Raw genomic sequence first — 18,892 nt, 5'->3', positions numbered from 1 at the left:
TTTTTGAATTCCTGGATGCCTCTGAAATTCTTTTCACCCACACTGCTGCCTGGGTGACCCCATCGCGAGACAGTGTCACCTGGCCGGGGGTTAGGTGGGGCACAATCAAGGCCCCCTCTGATCCCTGTGCCATTGTCCCTGGCAGTCCTCGCCTCCTGGAAGCTGTTTCTCTCCTCACACCTCAGTGGGCCTCTCACGGTAAGGAGGAAAATGTCCTTGACAGGGTTTAGAGCAGGGGTCTCAAACTCGCGGCCCGCTGAACAATTTTGTGCGGCCCGCAGACTAATCCACGAAGTTCAAAATATTTTGGATAAAATTAAGTAAGCCTAGGGGCCTACTTGTATTTTTCATTTCTCTAGCATCCTAGCTAGATATTAGCTTAGTTAATAGCAGTTGTGATGCGAACTACAGTTTCTGGTCGTTTTGTGACACCGAGTAAACTGCATGTACGATTGTGCTTGTACTGATTTTTTTCTTTGTTTTCAACTGCAGTGAGAAAAGTGTTGCGTAACAGTTGCCTTTTGTAGACCTAGTGCGGCCTGCCGAACGGCTGTGATCTTGCTCTGCGGCCCACATGCTGAGTTGAGTTTGAGACCCCTGGTTTAGAGACTCTTCGCAGCTAGGGGTGACGGGAAGAAGAATATTTGTTGGCTAAAGGACCCTGTGGGCAGCCCCTCAGGGGGACAGTGCAGAAATGCATGCTCCTGCAGAGATGGGGGTGGGGGCCGCATAACCTGAGGAATTCACCGCTTTTCTTCCTCCCCAGTGGGAGGCCCCTCAAGGGTCAAATAGGAGTTGTGGGAAGTATTTGCATTTCAACCTCTGGATAATTTGTTTAGGATTCCCCTGCAATAGTCCTCCCTCCCTCCTTCCACCAGCTCTGGAGTCAGACGGGGATAGTGGAGGAGTCTAGATATTTTACAGGACTCCCGCCCGGTCCCCACACCCGTTAGAAGCTTGGGCCAGGGGAAGACCAGAGACCAGCGCTGTGCCCCGACCCCAGCCCTGTGGGACTTTCCGCCAGACCCGCGCCTGCCCGCCGCCCGGCCATCTGCTTCCTCCCGCAGTCCTCAAAAGCCAGTGCACGTGCTCGCCCCTCGTGGGAAGAAGGCCTGGGGGGAGGAGCGGAGTGTAGGCGGTGCGAAACCTTGGTCCGTTAACCGCGTTGCCCTCTGAGGTCTTGGGCGGGTTTTTTTACCCTTCTCCAGGCTCTGCTCCGGGCCTCCCTTCTAGCCGGTCCCCCGCTGGGCGGCAGAGACCGGTCAGACCCGACGCGGGCTGCGATTTTCCGCCTCAACCCCGAGGTGGGGAGGGTAGGAGCACGACCAAGGCCGGGGCAGCGGGAGAGCTCACGCCTCTCCTCCCCAACTCAGGGGGCCCCTAGACCTCCGCAGATTTGTGGGAAGCAGAGGCGGAGGCAGCGGGGGTCGGGGCATGGGGCGGCGTCTGCGATGTTCCCACGAGCCTCCCCCCCAGACTGAGAGAGGTAAGGAGAGGGCACTGGTTGGAGTGGAGGATGGGGTGGGAATCTGCAGTTTCTGGAGGAGGAGACACTTTCCTGGGACTTTGAAGGCCGCATTTAGATGACTGCCCCCCCCCCACACCCTTCCCCAGTGGTGGGATTCAAATAATTGAACAACCTGTTTCTTTGCCCTAATGACCATTTAAATTAAGTTTTAAAAAAGATGTGCCAAAAGGTAGTTTATTATTTCATGTTTGTTTTTTTTTTCAATGTGCCTTGACCACGGGCCTTCAGCAGACCGAGTAAGCCCTTGCTTGAGCCAGCTACATTGGGCTCAAGCTGGTGAGCTTTTGCTCAAACCAGATGAGCCCTCACTCAAGCTGGCGACCTTGGGGGTCTCGAACCTGGGTCTTCCAGTCCGACGCTCTATCCACTGCGCCACCGCCTAGTCAGGCTCATGGTTTTTGTTTGTTTGTTTGTTTCTGAAGTTGGAAACAGGGAGGCAGACAGACACCCGCATGCGCCTGCCTGGGATCCACCCGGCATGCTCACCAGGGGGCGATGCTCTGCCCATCTGGGGTGTTGCTCTGTTGGAACCAGAGCCATTCTAGCGCCCGAGGCAGAAGCCAAGGAGCCATGCTCAGCACCCAGGCCAACTTTGCTCCCATGGAGCCTTGGCTGAGGGAGGGGAAGAGAGAGACAGAGAGGAAGGAGAGGGGGAGGGGTGGAGAAGCAGGTGGGCGCTTCTCCTGTGTGCCCTGGCCGGGAATTGAACCCTGTACTCCTGCACGCCAGGCCGACGCTCTACCTGAGCCAACCAGACAGGGCCTATTTAATGTTTTAATACTTAAACAAGAACAATAAAAGAGGTACACAAAACTAGATTGTGTTATAAGAAAGTTTTAAAATATTAATGAAAAAATATTAAGTAATACCTGACAATAAAACAATAAAACATTTAAGATATTGCCATATTGCTCCTTGATTGGTGTCCTCACTTGCAATTTTTTCCACCTGTGGACAGAATGAACATCACTACACTGTTTCCCAGATGAATGTTAAAAAAGAATAAGGAGTATAAATTTGTGATTTCCACATAGGGCAGCTGCCCAGGCGCCTGCTTTAGAGAGAACCCTGACTACAAGTGCCGTTTTAAAAACTGGTTCACTGAACTGAAACAATTAGGTATCCGTCCTGCAAAACCAGTGTGAACCTGCCGAATCCCACCACTGCTCCTCCCCCAAACACATACAGATATGGAAAGGTCAGAGACCCACCCAGAGGGATAGGATGTCGGGGTGGGGGGTGGGGGGAATGAGGGGGGTGGGGGTGTCTCTGAAAAATTAGACTAGAAAATCAAGTTCAGACCTAGTGAACAGAGCACCTATCCACTCTCAGGGAAGGTGAGTCTGACCCTGAGAGAGCCAGATCCTGCCATTATTTTAAATGTTGATGTTTTTGTTCATGGATTTTTTTTTTTTTTTTTGCATTCACTTTGAGTTTTAAAAACTATTGCATTAAAATATTATTCATCTTGATTCCTGAATTTCTTTGGCACCCCTTAAATTCTGCACCTCACTGACCTTGCCCTAGTCCCACCCCTCCAACAAAGCCATGGAGATATAGTCACAAACACAACTGAGAACACCCAGTCATGAAACATGCGCTGGTGACAAAACGCTGGGGCTGAGCAACACACTTCCAGCAAACACATGTGGACAGAAGGCAGGCGGGGGTAAGATAGGGCTGTGTGCGGTGGTGAGGCAGGCCGGATAGGGAGGAGGGAGTCTGGGACGAGCCACAGTTTCAAATAGGGTAGGGGTGGGGAACTGGATCAGTCCTTCCCACCCCACTCTGCCAGGGAACTGAGGGAGCCCATAAGACTGGGCAGACGGTGACCAGGACTGCCTGGCCTGGCTAAATACGTTCCAGACATAGGCCTGTATGAGTTGGGCTCTAAGGCTGTCCAGCAGAGGGCCCTGGCACCCAGCAATCGTTGCTGCCCAGGGAGGCACCCTGGAGGGTTGTGGGTGCTGGCAGTAGGCCCAAACAGGGTGAGGGCCAGATGGGCTTTTCTCCAGCAATAACAGCTCTGGCTGTCGCCTTCTAGGGGAATGGCCAGGTTTCAACAGGGGTGGAGAGGAACCAGCCTTCCCTTGTCTGGCCTAAGACCCTCACCACTTCCCTCCAGTGTCTTTCCGCTTCCAGCCCTTTGTACACAACGGGAACCACTGGCCACCAGCCTAGCCGTGCCTGGTGGATCTGTCTGACCACTAAAGACTGCCACCCCCACAGGCCCAGCGCTGAGCAATGAAGGTGGGTAGAGAGACAGGGGCTAAGAAAGAGGGGAGAGGAGGGCCAAGAGAGGAAGAGCGAGAGACAACAAACACCGGGTAGGAATGGGAGGGTAGCCCCAGACATGAAGCTGCCCTGAAGCCATGGTGCAGTGCCTAGAAAAACAGCCCCGCTTCGCCTCTTCCTGCCCTCCGCGTGGGTAAGGCTGGGAGTGCCGATGTGTCCTGCCTCTGGGATAAGGGGCAGGAAGGCAGGGAATACCCCTTCTGCAGTAGCTTGGGGAGTGTATGAACAGAAAAGCTAGCCCTCTCCTCAGGGCCCAGTCTGATCTCCCTAGGATATTCGTACTCTTAATTTAAAAAATTTTTACTTAAAAAAAAATATTTTTTTTTACTTAGTGATTTGAGAGAGAGAGAAGAAGGGAAAGAGAGAGAAAAAACATCAATTTCTTGTTCCTATTCATGCGTTCTTTGGGCGAAAATGATGCAGTGTAGGGGAACGTGGCGTGGCACGGGGACTCTAGCGGGACGGGGGCGACCTGGCTCCAGGGCCTGGAACCGGCTGTCGCGGAGCTGACCTCCGTAAAGGCAGGCGAGTAGATTCCTCTATGTGCCCTGACCGAGGATCAAACCTGCAGCTTTGGTTTATGGGGACAATGCTCTAACCACCTGAGCTACCCAGCCAGGGCACTCCTAAGTGACAATGTGTGGTCTGTGGCTTCTCCAGGGGACAGGCCTCTTGGGTAGTGGGGGTGGGAGCTGGGTTGGCTTGCCCCTCCTCAGCACCTCTCCAGCCTTGTATTGTCCTCTGGCTCTGAGGGCTGCCCTAGGGGTATTGATTCCCTCTCCCCCAAATTTACTAATCAACAAAAGAGAAGGGAATCCTTACCCCTTCCCTTGGAAGTACAAGAAGGACTGACCACTCCTCCGTCTGCCCACCCCCTCAGCCTCTGACTGTGGAGGATGTGGGGCTCGGCAAGACTCAGCAAGCTTCCGCCCCTGACGGCCTGAGTACCAGGACTCAGGATGTAAGGCTGTTCTGGGCTTTTTCTCTTCCCATCCCCCATTGTGCCTCAGTCTTTCCAAAGCTCTGTATTCAGAAAGGGTGAATCATGAGGGAGCAATGGGTTGTGCCTCTACCCGTCACCCCACACACAGAGCCACACATCCCCGTCCAAGTCAGAGTTGCGGGTGGTGTGTTTGTGTCTAGGTACGGTGTCTGTGGATTAGAGGTCGGAAAGCCCAACACGCAGGTCACTGATTCTACCGATTATGACGGAGGGATCCCAAGGTGTGGTGGGGTTGTGGGCGGAAGAGCCAAGATCGGGATAAGTCTGAAAGGAAGAAAATGGCACTGAAAAGGGAGGCGGTCGCTGGAAAGGAAAAAGGTGCAGTGTGGAAGAAAGTGGCGTGGGAGGGGGTTTGGGGAGTGATGACGGCACATCTGAAATAGAGTGGAGAGGCCCGGGCCTGTCTGGCAGGTTTGTCTCTGGGAGAGCCCGGAGATGAGTTCTGCAGGCTTTGTGCGGCCCCAGCGCGGAGGAGACGAGAGGTTCCCGCGTGGGCTATCCTCTCCAATGCCGCGTGCTCCCTGATGGGGCAGGGCTCTGCGGCGCCGGGCCCAGAGAGGTAGCAGCTACAGAAACAACAAGGCTAGGTGTGGGACTGGCGGTCCGGGGGCGGGGGGAGCGAAGGTCCCGGGAGGGGCCGTTCCGGCCGAAGCCCCAGCGCGGCTGGCAGGAGCAGCGCGCCGCGTGGCTCACCGCCGCGCGGGGGGAGCGCGCGGGGGCCGCGCGGGGGCGCGGGGCGGGCCCAGCGGAAGGCGGGCCCAGCGGGGGCCGGGCGGCCCAGCGGAAGGCGGGTTTGAATGCGCTGCCACCGGCGCGGGAAGCGGTAGAGAACGCGCGCGTCTCAGCGCGGGAGAGCTCCTTCACAGCAGGTGCTGCCCGGGCCTGGAGTCCGGGCGTCCGGAGACCGCTGGGGCATAAGGTGCCGCTTTCCGCCTGCCACGAGGTAAGGCCGGCGGGGCCTGGCAGCTACACTGCCCGCAGACGGGACGCCTGGTGGGTCCCAGGCGGGGAACAGCGCGGCACGTGGCGTGCAGGAGCAGGGATGCCGGGGAGAAGGAAAATGATGCAGTGTAGGGGAACGTGGCGTGGCAAGGGGACTCTAGCGGGACGGGGGCGACCTGGCTCCAGGGCCTGGAACCGGCTGTCGCGGAGCTGACCTCCGTAAAGGGCGGGCGAGTCGATGGTTAATCTCGATCAATTTTGTTGGAACAGGGAGGGGAGGCGCCACGCCGCTAACTATGCTGGGTCAGGGCAGCTGGCAGGACAGAGGTGCTGTCTCTTTAACCCCCGCCTTTAATTGGCCGAAGTCGTGTCCCTGGCCTCCCCTTTCTGGTTGCGAGTCCTCAGTTACTTTCAGAGACCGGACCGTTTCTTAATTTAGAGAAGAGGCAAGGGCACACGCCCCCTAGGTTTTCTCCCCAGAGGAGAACAGTGGAGGTTGCGGGCTGGTCCCACCACACCCCTCTTGGAGCGGCCCCTCTGCCCGTTTCCCTGGTAACTTTTAGACTCATCCCCCTGCCCCCCACACACACATACACACACATACACACACACACACACACACACACACACACACGTCCTCCCCCCAGTGTGAGCCCTCCATGCCTGGATGTGTGTGTAATGGGAGGGGGGCCTTATACCTGACACTCATGTCAGGCTGGAGGTAACGTTGGCCCCCACCTTATTTTTCCTCCTTTAGTTGGAGCAGAGGACACCCACCTCCCAGTATACAGGGCTATATACTATCTGGGAAGCCGCCCTATACCTCCCTCCCCACCCCAGAAGAAGCGCAGAATAAGCTGCAGGTTGAGTCTGAATTCCAGATCTCCCATTCACTAGCTCTGTGATGGTAGGCACAAGTCTCAACCTCTCTGAATCTTAGCTGGCCCATCTGTTCAGTGGAAACAATTAGAACTAGCTTATGGGTGGTTATGAGAGAAAGAGCGGGTATCTGCAGGCTGGTCCATAGGGATCCTGGGAGTGGAGAATTTGATGCTACCACGAAGGCGTGTCTAGAAGCTGGAGTGATGAGAGGTGCTGGGAGCCTGCGTTTGGTGGCTGCTTTCAGGGCCCCACCTAGGCAGGCCAGGGCCTGGCTGGAGGTACACCAGGTGCTCTGAGCTGGTATCAAATCCCTGCTTGCTGCTTCGCAAAGGCTGGCAAGAATAAAACACCTGGGCTGGCGTGCTGAATATCAGGATGTGGGCAGGGGGAGGGGGCTTCCCCTGGAGTCAAATTGTGCGACTCAGGGGGAGTTTGCTGAGAACAAAAAGCAGGGGGTGTAGCTGAGGGCGAGGGCTGAAAAGAATACTCCTCTGAGCTTAAAGCACATTTCACTCAGAAAGGGGAGATACCCTATTCTCCCCACCCAGTCTCTGGTCTGGTTGAAACTGCACTGCCTGGAAGCTTGCCTGTGGAGGTGGGGGAGGATCACAGAGTATGCTGTGAAAAGCTGCGGGTTCCCCTCCCTGCTCCCTAATAGAAGACTAGTCCTGGGCCTTCTCTGTCTACCCCCCCACCACACACACACAACCCCATAGAGTCCTCTTGCCCCCGTCCCTCTAGAAAATGCAAAAACTTGTTCACCACTCTGTCCCCAGCGCCTAGTCCTATGCCTGGCTAGCCTGCAAAGGTCCCCTGTAAATATTTGTTGAAAGGATGAATGAAGAAGTTCTCTGTCTCCAGATGGAGACCTGTGGGTCTGCTCCTCCCCTCCCTGTCCTACAACCCAGGTGGGCTAGGCCCTAGCCGCTAGGGGGCTGAGGCAGCTTTGGAGAGTCTGGGATTTGCCCAGGGAGCAGTTGAGAGGACTTACTGGGATGGGTAGAAAAGCCCATTAAAGGTATGGGGTCCCAGAAGGTGTCTGTGTGTCTTGGGCTGGGACCTGGAGCACAGGCTGTACCTGCACCTTGACCCACCCCCACAGCCCCCCCGCGGAGACTGCTGGGTCTGTTATCTCCCTAGCTGCAGCCCTGGTTTTTTATCTCCCTGGTTGAGTGTCTGCGAGGCTTCTCAGAATGGGGCAGCTTCTTCCCACAGCGAGACGTGGGGGGTTCTCTCCCCATGTGCCCCGTGCCACTGTCTTTATTCTGGACCCTAACCCAGGAGGAGCCCATGGACAAGGCGTGCCGCCTGAGCCGGAGCTAGGACCACCGCCCAGGGACGGCCCAGGCCTCTTCTCTGACCATTCTGCTGGCAAGTCTGGGCATCTGGTAAGTGCTGGCCCAGGTGGGTAACATGGGAAGCCAGTCCTGGCCCCAGAGCTAGGCCCTCACGTGTGTGTGGGGGGGGCACCAGCACTCGCCAGCCTGGGTTTCCATGCCATCCAAAGGGAAAGCCATTTTATCTGCTGGTGCCAAAGAGGGCCTAGCTACATAACTAACACGAGGCGCGAGCAGGAGAGGTCTCTGCAGAGGGAGGCTCGGCGCTTCGGGGCTGCAGTTAGGCTGGTGCCCCCACCCCCAACCTTCACTTCCAGTCTGCTCTCGGAAAGGGGAAGAGTGCCGGGGCCTGGGAGTGAGAGAGGAACCGAGGGGGGATGGAGTGACTCTGGTGCCAGACTGGGGGACAGGGGTCAGTCAGCCGAGGACCTAGGTTGTAGAAAAGGCTGTGTCCCACACCCATCAGGAAGCGTTTTCTTGGAAAACTGACCAGGAACTAGGAAGTCCCTGGGCAATGGCTGGAAAGGGAGGCTGAGGTGCTGCCAGCCCAGAGCTGGAGTCAGAGGTGCCTCCGGGAGGGCACAGGTGACCCACCCTGCAGACAGAGCCCACCTTAGCCATTGAGCCCAGGGGCTCCCTGGGAGGGTGGAGAGGTCAGACTTAACAGAGAGGGCCCGGAAGGGGCCGCCTCCCTGGCTCGGCCTCAGTCATCATCCCCTGTGGCTGCTGCTCCTGCAGATGTTTGTTGTGTGTCCTCCCCCTCCCCTTCTCTGCTCTATCTCCCTTTTTCCCCCTCCTGTCCTTTCTCCCATTGTTGTCACTGTCCCTGACCCCTCTCGTCCCCGTCCTGCCTCTGCCTGCCTTGCCTCTCTCTCGAGCAGACGTCCTCCTCCTTCCCTCCTGCTCTCCACCCTCCGCTTTCCCAGCTCACACGCGGCCTCGCTGCTGGGTAAAAATAGCGGCAGCGGCGGGGCCCGGCCTGCTGCCAGGTAGCGCTGGAGCAGGCGGGTGGCCGACAGGACTGGCCAGGGGGGTCAGGCTGAGCAGCCCCAAGCAGCAGGGCCGGGAGGGGGTCCTCTGGACTCCACGGCTGGCCAGCTCTGTCTGCCCTGCCCCCTCCTACCCCCACCCCCACCCCCAAGAGCCTGGTGAAGCCTGTGGGGAAATAAGGCAAGACAAGGCCTCACACTGCTTCTGCCCCCAGCAAGCCTCAGAGGGAGAGAGCGGTCAGCCAGGCAAGACCAAGATCAAGACCGCCGTCACCATGACAACCAGTCACCAGCCTCAGGACAGGTACGCGGAGACCTGGGCTGGGGACCCAGGGGAGCGGAAATGGGCATTCAGGGGGCTGGGTGCAGTGCCTTTGGGAATTTGGGGTTGTCACTGCTGGCTGGCCTTCCAGGCAGGGCGCTGAGTCAGGTCCGCACCAGGGCTGGGGGCCCAGCCTGCCTGGGCTGGGTGCTGGCTGGGGTGTGTCCATGCAGGGCCACGGTGGGTGGGCGGCAGCCCCACCCTGGCCGGTCAGCGTTTCCACTGGGGCTCTCCAGCCTGCTGGCCCCCCTGCAGGAGGGACACAGTTGGCAACGCCCCCCATTCGGGAGCCCGCCTGGCAGCGCTGCCCTTCCCTCAGCGTGGCCTCTATCTCCCGTGCCCTTGGCTCACCCCGGTCCTCGCTCTGACCTTCCTCGCACTTCTGCGCCTCTGGAGCCTGCGGTGTCCCTCCAGTTAGACCCACACGTGTGACCGGGCAGATGTGTTTTGGGGGGAAGACGCTGTCGCCTGATTCAAGTTCTTCCAGGAGTCTGGGGCCCAAGAAAGTTGGTGAAGTTATCATGCCTCAGGTCCAGAGCTCTTCAGCTCAGGCCTGGACCCCATCACCTCTCCCTGCCCACTCTGACTCCGTCCTGTGCCAGAGGCCACAGAATCAGATCGCTTCCGCCTGTGGGACCTGGGGTACTTAGCTTGCTCCCTCTGAGACCGTTTCCCACTCGTTAAATTAAACAGACGTGAGGGTTATTGGGATGGGAGAGTTGAAGGAGACGGTAAGTGTAGGCGCAGGATGGCTCCCTCTGTCGTTCCTGCTCCCGGGCTGCCTGGCGGCCCCTTCCCGGCCTTGCTACTCCTGGTGGTCTCTGCCCCGCTCTCCATCTCCCTCTGCACTCATCCGGCCCCACTCCGACCCTCTGTCCTGCGTGGCCTGGACTGGGAGTGTCTCCCTTCGTCCTGCGTCTCTAAATCAAGCCCTTAGCTCTCTATTTCAAGGTGAGGGACCTATGAGGAGTTAGGGGGCTGCAGTTGTAGTGACTCAGACCTGTCCAGTTGGGTCACTCCCCCAGGCCCTCCCTGTGTGCGGCCAGGCCCTGTGCTCTGGCCAGACCTGCCCTCGCTCCCTTGGGCTTTGTCTTTGCCATCTCTGAAGAAAGCAGATGTTGGCGGTGGGGACGGTATGGCAGAAATATCTGGAGACGGGGGGGGGGGGGGGCTGACCCTGGGGTGTGGGCTTTGGGACCGTGCCCTGGCAAAAGCTGGAGCCGCACTTATTTATACTCTGGGGCCCAGCTGACATCCAGTGGCCGGATACCTCCTGGCCAACCCTAGGTGGTGTGGCCTACAAAGCCGGTTCTGTCTGGGCCCGGAAAAAACAGCTCCCTCATTTCCCAGCTGCCCCAAGGTACCCCGCCTGCCGGCCCCACTAGGTCCAGAATGGTGTGGGAGTTTCCTGACCTCAGGCTCCTCTTTGGGGAGCCACACAGGCTCTGCCCAGACTGCATAATCACTTCCAGCCTGCTCGGCAGGCAGGGGTGGAGGACACTTGATATTTGCTCTCTCACTCACCCGCCGCCACCCCCAGCCTTTATAGCAGGATTTCCAAAGCCACCTCCGGATGTGGGGGTCACACTGGTTCCCAAGCCTGCAGGGTCCCCTGAGTCTTCAGGGACTGAGAACCACCGTCCCGTGGCCATGCCTTTCAGCCCCGTGTCCCTGTCCTCCCCCTCTGGACACCGCTGGGCCCTTTTCCCTATCCTGGGAGACCTCCTTGTCCACACACACCCCCAGGGGAAACATGCACGTGGACACAAACACGATGCCCTATGCCCTGGGTAGCCTGAGAGCCTGGAGGTCAGGACGGGGACATGTTTGATCTGGGAAGGAGGGTGGCGCAGTGGGACATGTTTGATCTGGGAAGGAGGGTGGCGCGGTGGGTCACCTGGCTCCTCTCTCTCTCCTCCCCCGCCCCCCCAGGTACAAGGCCGTCTGGCTTATCTTCTTCATGCTGGGCCTGGGGACGCTGCTCCCCTGGAACTTCTTCATGACAGCCACCCTGGTGAGCCTGGGGGCCGGGGCTCCGTGGGCACGTCCACTGGGCACGCAGGGCCTGGCTCTCTTCTCCTGGGCACAGGGACAGAGGTTCCAGCGCTCCTCTCTGCATCCCCGCAGTATTTCACAACCCGCCTGGACCAGCCCCAGAATATGTCCTTGGTCGCTGCTGAGGCGAGCAGGAACGTGCAGGCCTTGGCCACCCCCACGGCGTCCTCTCCGAAGCGGAGCTATCTGAGCACCATCTTCAACAATGTCATGACCTTGTGTGCCATGCTGCCCCTGCTGGTCTTCACCTGCCTCAACTCCTTCCTGCATCAGAGGTGAGCGCCCAGACCAGCCCGGCCCCCGGCGGCCTCCTGCGGGCCCTGGGCTGGACACCTGCCTTACCCACGCCTCCCGGCCGCCTCGGCCTCCGCAGGATCCCCCCGTCCGTCCGGATCCTGGGCAGCCTGGTGGCCATCCTGCTGGTGTTCCTGATCACCGCTGTCCTGGTGAAAGTGCACCTGGACGCCCTGCCCTTCTTCGTCATCACCATGGTCAAGATCATCCTCATTAATTGTAAGCGGGGCTGGGAGGGACCCCGGGCCAGAGACCTTCCCACTGACCCCTCCCCTTCCTTCAGACCCGCAGTCAGCAGAGAGGAGCCCGTCTGAGCCCCGGAGGACATGGGTGCTGCGGGCAGTGAGGGTTCAGAGGCCTGAGCAGGCCCCGGAACAGGGCTAGGGGTGAGGGGTGGGGGAGAGGGGCCACCGAGGGGCGGGGCTCCCTGGCAGGAAAGCAGGAGTTCGAGGAGCCTGTCTTCCCCGGAGCCCCCGCTGCCCCCGGCTGAAGCGAGTCCCACAGCCCCGCCGATGCCCACCCTGTTCCTCCAGCATTCGGTGCCATCCTGCAGGGAAGCCTGTTTGGTCTAGCTGGCCTCCTGCCTGCCAGCTACACGGCCCCCATCATGAGTGGCCAGGGCCTGGCGGGCATCTTCGCCTCGGTGGCCATGATCTGCGCCATTGCCAGTAAGTCTTGCTGTCTGTCTGCTTTTTGTGGGGAGGGGGTGGAGCCTGTCTGACCACTCGTCCCCTTCGTCCCAGGTGGCTCAGAGCTGTCAGAAAGTGCCTTCGGCTATTTCATCACAGCCTGCGGGGTCATCGTCTTGACCATCATTTGTTACCTGGGACTTCCGCGGCTGGTGAGCAGGAGAAAGGCAGGGGCGTGGGGTCTGGGGAGCCCGGGGCTCTGGGCAGCGGGCGTTCTGAGGCCGAAACCTGGGGGAGGCGGGGACTGTGGAGAGCCCACCTCTGAGTCCACGTCCGTCTCTCTCACGACAGGAGTTCTACCGCTACTACCAGCAACTCAAGCTCGAAGGGCCTGGGGAGCAGGAGACCAAGCTGGACCTCCTTAGTAAAGGTCCGAACAGCCCGGGGAAGCTGGGTTGAAGGGCAGCCTCCTGGCAGGGGGCAGCCGGGCACAGAGGGCAGGACTGGGCACACACCGTTTCCTGGCAGAGAGGAGGCAGAGGAGCCAGGAGGTGGGGTGGGCTGAGGGGGCAGTGGGAACGAGAGCTGGGGGAACTGAGGCAGGGGGCAGCCGGGCACAGAGGGCAGGACTGGGCACACACCGTTTCCTGGCAGAGAGGAGGCAGAGGAACCAGGAGGTGGGGTGGGCTGAGGGGGCAGTGGGAACGAGAGCTGGGGGAACTGAGGCAGGCAGGGGGCAGCCGGGCACAGAGGGCAGGACTGGGCACACACCGTTTCCTGGCAGAGAGGAGGTGGAGGAGCCAGGAGGTGGGGTGGGCTGAGGGGACAGTGGGAACGAGAGCTGGGGGAACTGAGGCAGGCAGGGGGCAGCCGGGCACAGAGGGCAGGACTGGGCACACACCGTTTCCTGGCAGAGAGGAGGTGGAGGAGCCAGGAGGTGGGGTGGGCTGAGGGGACAGTGGGAACGAGAGCTGGGGGAACTGAGGCAGGCAGGGGGCAGCCGGGCACAGAGGGCAGGACTGGGCACACACCGTTTCCTGGCAGAGAGGAGGCGGAGGAGCCAGGAGGTGGGGTGGGGTGGGGTGTGGTGAGGGGACAGTGGGAACGAGAGCTGGGGAACTGAGGCAGGCAGGGGGCAGCCGGGCACAGAGGGCAGGACTGGGCACACACCGTTTCCTGGCAGAGAGGAGGCGGAGGAGCCAGGAGGTGGGGTGGGCTGAGGGGACAGTGGGAACGAGAGCTGGGGGAACTGAGGCAGGCAGGGGGCAGCCGGGCACAGAGGGCAGGACTGGGCACACACCGTTTCCTGGCAGAGAGGAGGCAGAGGAGCCAGGAGGTGGGGTGGGCTGAGGGGGCAGTGGGAACGAGAGCTGGGGGAACTGAGGCAGGGGGCAGCCGGGCACAGAGGGCAGGACTGGGCACACACCGTTTCCTGGCAGAGAGGAGGCGGAGGAGCCAGGGGGTGGGGTGGGCTGAGGGGACAATGGGAACGAGAGCTGGGGGAACTGAGGCAGGGGGCAGCCGGGCACAGAGGGCAGGACTGGGCACACGCCGTTACCTGGCAGAGAGGAGGCGGAGGAGCCAGGAGGTGGGGTGGGCTGAGGGGGCAGTGGGAACGAGAGCTGGGGGAACTGAGGCAGGGGGGCAGCCGGGCACAGAGGGCAGGACTGGGCACACACCGTTTCCTGGCAGAGAGGAGGCGGAGGAGCCAGGAGGTGGGGTGGGTGGGCTGAGGGGGCAGTGGGAACGAGAGCTGGGGGGACTGAGGCAGGGGCAATCCTGGGTGACCCGGACTGCCCGAGGGCGGTGGGAAGCAGTCCCAGATTTTGTACCAGGTGTAACATGAGCCAAGGCTCCGGGGAGAGGTCAGGACCCTGGGCCTGGCACTGCGAGGATTATGGGGAGGTCTGGCTTAGGTTTTAGGGTGTTTTGTGCACTGAGGGGGTGTTCGCCCCCAACCAACTCCAGCCCTTTGGGGGAATTGTTTGTGTCATTTTCTGTTGCTCTGGCTTTCCTCCATCTTGAAGACCCTTCTGCAACCTGTCGCCCCCCAGGAGAGGAGCCAAGAGCAGGCCAGGCGCAGTCTGGAGTTTTGGCCCCCAGCATTCAGCCCAGCAAAAGCCACTCGATCCGGGTCATCCTCAGAAATGTGCGTGGGGACGGGGTGCCCTGCCCTCCACTCCTCATCCTCTTTCTCTCCTCGTCCCTCCTCCGCCTACCCACCCCCCAGTCCCACATCCATCCTGTCCCTTTCTGACCTGAGACTGGCCACTCTCCCGGGTGTGTGTGTGTGTGTGTGTGTGTGTGTGTGTGAGAGAGAGAGAGAGAGAGAGAGAGAGAGTTCTTTAACGCACAACCGCCTTGAAGACTCGGGCCTGGGTCCCTTCCTCCAGATCTTAGTCCCGGCTCTCTCCGTCTGCTTCATCTTCACGGTCACCATTGGGGTGTTTCCCGCCGTTACCTCTGAGGTCCGGTCCAGCATTGCAGGCAAAAGTGCCTGGGGTGAGGACCCTGGGCTCCCAGGATGGGGATGGATGGCCTCTTGCAGGACTGGGGGAGGGGGGCACCCTGAGCTGCTGTCTCCTCAGGTGGACTCTCCTGGTCCACTCGCCCTTTCCTGGCCTAAAAGCGTCTTCTCTACTTGGCGGCTGGGGACACACTCCCCCGGTGAGGGTCAAGGTTGCTGAGTCTGCTCTGGACGTCGTAACCATCCCCTCGTGTACTCTCTGTTTTCCAGAACACTACTTCGTTCCTGTGTCTTGTTTCCTGACTTTCAATGTTTTTGACTGGCTGGGCCGGAGCCTCACGGCCGTAACCATGTGGGTGAGTGAAGAAGAGGGCACTCCGCCCTGTGAAAGAGGAGAGTCTACCCTGAGACCCAGAAGGGGCACCAAGACAATATGGGGACAAAGGGACAGTGCTTTTTAAAAAACCAAGACATTGTGTATAGTTAGGTGTACAGCGTAATGACTTAAAGTCTTAAGTGTGTACAGCTTAACAACTCTATACATATCCCCTGCACAGTCACTACCCAGGTCGAGATGGAGACCATTTCCAGCGTTCCAGAAGGTTCCATAGTCTCCCCTCTCCATCAGTACCCATCAGGGTAACCCGGCTTTGAGGTTTCAATGTAGATCCTGAGGGGCTCCACGTGAAGGTCTGGGGGCCGCCCGGCTGAGCTGCTGCCCGTTCCCCACAGCCTGGAAAGGACAGCCGTTGGCTGCCGAGCCTGGTGCTGGCCCGGCTGGTGTTTGTGCCCCTGCTGATGCTGTGCAACGTCGAACAGCACCAGTACCTGCCTGCGGTCTTTCTGCACGATGCCTGGTTCATCATCTTCATGGCCGCCTTCGCCTTCTCCAACGGCTACCTAGCCAGTCTCTGCATGTGCTTCGGGCCCAAGTGAGTGTCGGGCGGGGTCTGGCGCTCCATGGGGGACACTCAGCAGAGGGAGAAAGGGCAAAGGAGACTCCCCGATCCTGGAGCTGACGGTTTCCAAGCCGAGAGAGGAACCCCCCGGGAGAGGCACCTAGGTTGAAGGGGTCGTGGCGGGGAGCGCAAGGGTGGGGTGCCTAGGCTTATGTGGGTGTAGGTAGGGATGTGGGAGGGGGCTCCCGGGGAAGGAGGAAGAGAATCCCAGGACAGGACACGTTCCCCCTAGAGGGCAAAGCCAGAGTGGGGGTAGGAAGGAGGATGGGTTGGTCAGCAGAACTGGGTGCTGAGGCAAGCCCCCCCACCCGATGCACCGGGCTGGGCTGGAGTGGGGGCCGTCCTGAGCTCGCCTTACCTCCTCCTCCAGGAAAGTGAAGCCGGCGGAGGCGGAGACAGCTGGAGCCATCATGGCCTTCTTCCTCTCTCTGGGCCTGGCGCTGGGGGCTGTGTTCTCCTTCCTGTTCCGGGCCATTGTGTGACCGTGGACAGACAGAGGGCTGCCTCGGTCGCCTGCACCGGTCGCCTGCCCCTGCCCCTTCCTTATCCTTCAGCAATGGGCAGGGCTGAGCTGGACATTTTCTCTTCTAGCTGAATTCTGCCTTCTCTGCCTCTGCTGGGCCTGATGTTCAGGCCCTGAGGAGGGAGCGTCTCAGTGGACATTGGGGACAGTGTGGGCCTATGGGTCAGAGTCAAGGGAGGGGACGCAGCCTCTGCATATGCCGGACTCCCCGCACCTTGGCCCCGACAGCCCTCTAGCTGCGCCGGACAGCAGAGGCCCCTTGGCTCAGAGAGTGAGTGTGTGTGTGCCTGGACCAGGGTGGCTGGGGGCCAGGACCGTCTGTTCTGAGGTCTGGTTTGACATTTGTACCCTCCCTTCCCCCATGTCTCCTCCAACCTCTCCCCGTCCTTCTCCTTGTGTTTATCTTGTCATTTGTACAGTTGCCATTTTACTGCCTTTTTTTATACTTAACAGAAACCAGGTGCCTTCAGAGGCCGACAATAAACTATTTTCCTCCACGGCTCCCTGTGTTCTCCAGCCATGGCTTCGTGCCCTGGAAAGGGGTAGAGGGACGCAGCCCGAGTCCGGGGGGATGAGCGAGGCCCAGCCGGGTCCTGGCCAGCACCGGGCCTGGGTCCAAGGCTGAGGGTGAGGGTGGGGTTAGTCCTCAGTCTCAAAGGAGCTTTAGTGTCCCCTGCTGGGGCCCCAGAGGAGGGACAGGGAAAGGGTAGAGGGACGCAGCCTGAGTCCGGGGGGATGAGCAAGGCCCAGCCGGGTCCTAGCCAGCACCAGGCCTGGGTCCGAGGCTGAGGGTGAGGGTGGGGTTAGTCCTCAGTCTCAAAGGAGCTGTAGTGCCCCCTGCTGGGGCCCCAGAGGAGGGACAGGGAAAGGGTAGAGGGACGCAGCCTGAGTCCGGGGGGATGAGCAAGGCCCAGCCGGGTCCTGACCAGCACCAGGCCTGGGTCCGAGGCTGAGGGTGAGGGTGGGGTTAGTCCTCAGTCTCAAAGGAGCTGTAGTGCCCCCTGCTGGGGCCCCAGAGGAGGGACAGGCCTGGATCCAGTACACCCAGACTGTTCGCTGAGACCAGGAAAGGGAGTGGAGACAGCACCCTCCTTTCGCTTTTCTGTCTTCACTGCCACGCCCTCCGCTCTGCTCTCACTCTTCAGGCCCTGGGGTGAGTTCTGCAACACTGGCCAGCTCTCCCACTGCAAACTCCCCCGACCCGGCTCCTGTTTGTACTCCCACACCTCCTGGCAAGAACAGCCTGCGCCCGAGGGTTCTCCCCGACCTGGTCCTCTGCCCTGACTCCAAATCCCAGACTTCCTGGGGAACAAGAGGCCTACATGTCCTTGCATTGAAGCTGGGCCCTCCCCTTCTCTTCCCAAACTCTGGTCTAGGGAGAGGTGGGATGGCGTGGGTCATGAGTGGCCATACCACTGGGTCCCCTTTCTCAAACATGACTTCCTGACAAAGTGGGACCAGAGCTCGGGCCACTGTGGACCCTCCTTCCCCACCTCACTGATCCCTGATTAGAAGACGCTACAGAGTTGGCACCTCTCTGGGCTTTGTTTCTCAGTTTCATTGAATTGAAAGCTTCAGGCCTCATTAAGGGGTAGTTAAGTACGTCATACAGGGCACTGGAGTCCATGGACTCCGAGTCAAACCAGGGTACATATCTGAGGTTGGTGAAAAACTAGGTATTTCTTTCCTATCAGGTTCAAAAGAGTTCCCTGAGTACTCTGCAGTCTGCAGTGCCCTTCGGCGATGCATCAGGCTGAGCTAGACCTGCACTCCGCAGCCTGCCTCAGCCTCCCAGCCAGCCCATTGCACCCAACAAACCCGAGAGTCCTATGGGCCCCTTCCTTCACCATCAGCCCTTCAGGGCTGAGGTCTCTTCCCCGGGTCCTGTCACCACCTCCTGCCTGGACTCTCGGGACTCTTGTCCAGGTCCCTTCAAGCCCTTCCCACGTGGCCACAGGATAACCTGGAAAGTTTAGTTGGATGCCGGGCCCCCTCCCTGGATTTCCAGACCTTCCACCGGCAACAGCCACTTTGTGTCATTTCTTCCCCTCTGCGCCTCAGAACTTTTGTAACTTTGTGGCATCTTTTATCATGTTCTTATCTTCCTCCAGCTACCAAACGTTTTTCCGATTGGAGTCTATTCTATTCATGTGTTGATTCGAAGCCTGTACAAGAGCAATGCCTGGCTCCCGGAAGTACTCGAGGAAGGTTTGCTTCCTGCACCTGCACGCTCTTCCCACGGTCTTCACAGGCCTGCCTCCCGCCCTGTGTCAGGCAGCGCCATTTCCCTGCCTGTGCCCCGGAGGGCGATGGGTGTTGTCAGCTCATCAAGCCCAGCAATGATTTGAATGAAGAAAAGACCTTTAGGTTAGTCATTTTAAGTCTTTCTGTAGTTGCATTGATGTTGAAGAATATTACTATATAGAATATTTTTCTCAAAAATATTGTCTCAGACTCCTCCCAGAGGGCAGGAGGCTTTTAAAGCAAATGATAAAAAACAATGTAGTGTCATTCACTTCCATTCTCCTGACCTCAATGTTTTCACCTGAAAAATGGATGCCTAGCAAGTGGAGCTTAGAAAAAGCAGCTCCCTGCCTGACCGGGTGGTGGCGCAGTGGATAGAGCATCGGAGTGGGATGCAGGAGACCCAGGTTTGAGACCCCGAGG

At 59.3% G+C, this 18,892-nt stretch overlaps 1 protein-coding gene across 5 annotated transcripts; it reads left to right on the top strand.

Moving 5' to 3' along the window:
• Positions 1-3,636: 3,636 nt before the first annotated feature.
• Positions 3,637-16,726, top strand: SLC29A1 (solute carrier family 29 member 1 (Augustine blood group)). 5 transcript variants are annotated; one of them, XM_066359311.1, is made up of 14 exons: positions 3,637-3,778; positions 7,932-8,038; positions 9,192-9,280; positions 11,231-11,312; positions 11,426-11,628; positions 11,727-11,866; positions 12,181-12,315; positions 12,391-12,488; positions 12,628-12,706; positions 14,331-14,425; positions 14,670-14,778; positions 15,014-15,099; positions 15,476-15,675; positions 16,073-16,726. In XM_066359311.1, exons 3-14 carry the CDS (start codon positions 9,252-9,254, stop codon positions 16,182-16,184), a joined length of 1,368 nt encoding a protein of 455 aa, XP_066215408.1. In that variant the 5' UTR covers positions 3,637-3,778; positions 7,932-8,038; positions 9,192-9,251; the 3' UTR covers positions 16,185-16,726. The 5 variants fall into 5 exon arrangements, with proteins under 5 accessions (XP_066215408.1, XP_066215404.1, XP_066215407.1 ...); XM_066359307.1 differs by lacking the exon at positions 3,637-3,778 and adding an exon at positions 5,593-5,769; XM_066359310.1 differs by lacking the exon at positions 3,637-3,778 and adding an exon at positions 5,593-5,769 and having other exon boundaries at positions 7,932-8,039; positions 9,196-9,280.
• Positions 16,727-18,892: the final 2,166 nt, after the last annotated feature.

The sequence above is a fragment of the Saccopteryx leptura genome, chromosome 1 (genome assembly GCF_036850995.1).
Source record: "Saccopteryx leptura isolate mSacLep1 chromosome 1, mSacLep1_pri_phased_curated, whole genome shotgun sequence".
In the NCBI taxonomy this organism is placed as follows: domain Eukaryota; kingdom Metazoa; phylum Chordata; class Mammalia; order Chiroptera; family Emballonuridae; genus Saccopteryx; species Saccopteryx leptura.
The sequence above is the reverse complement of the archived record's forward strand: the minus strand, read 5'-3'. Positions and strand labels throughout refer to the sequence as shown.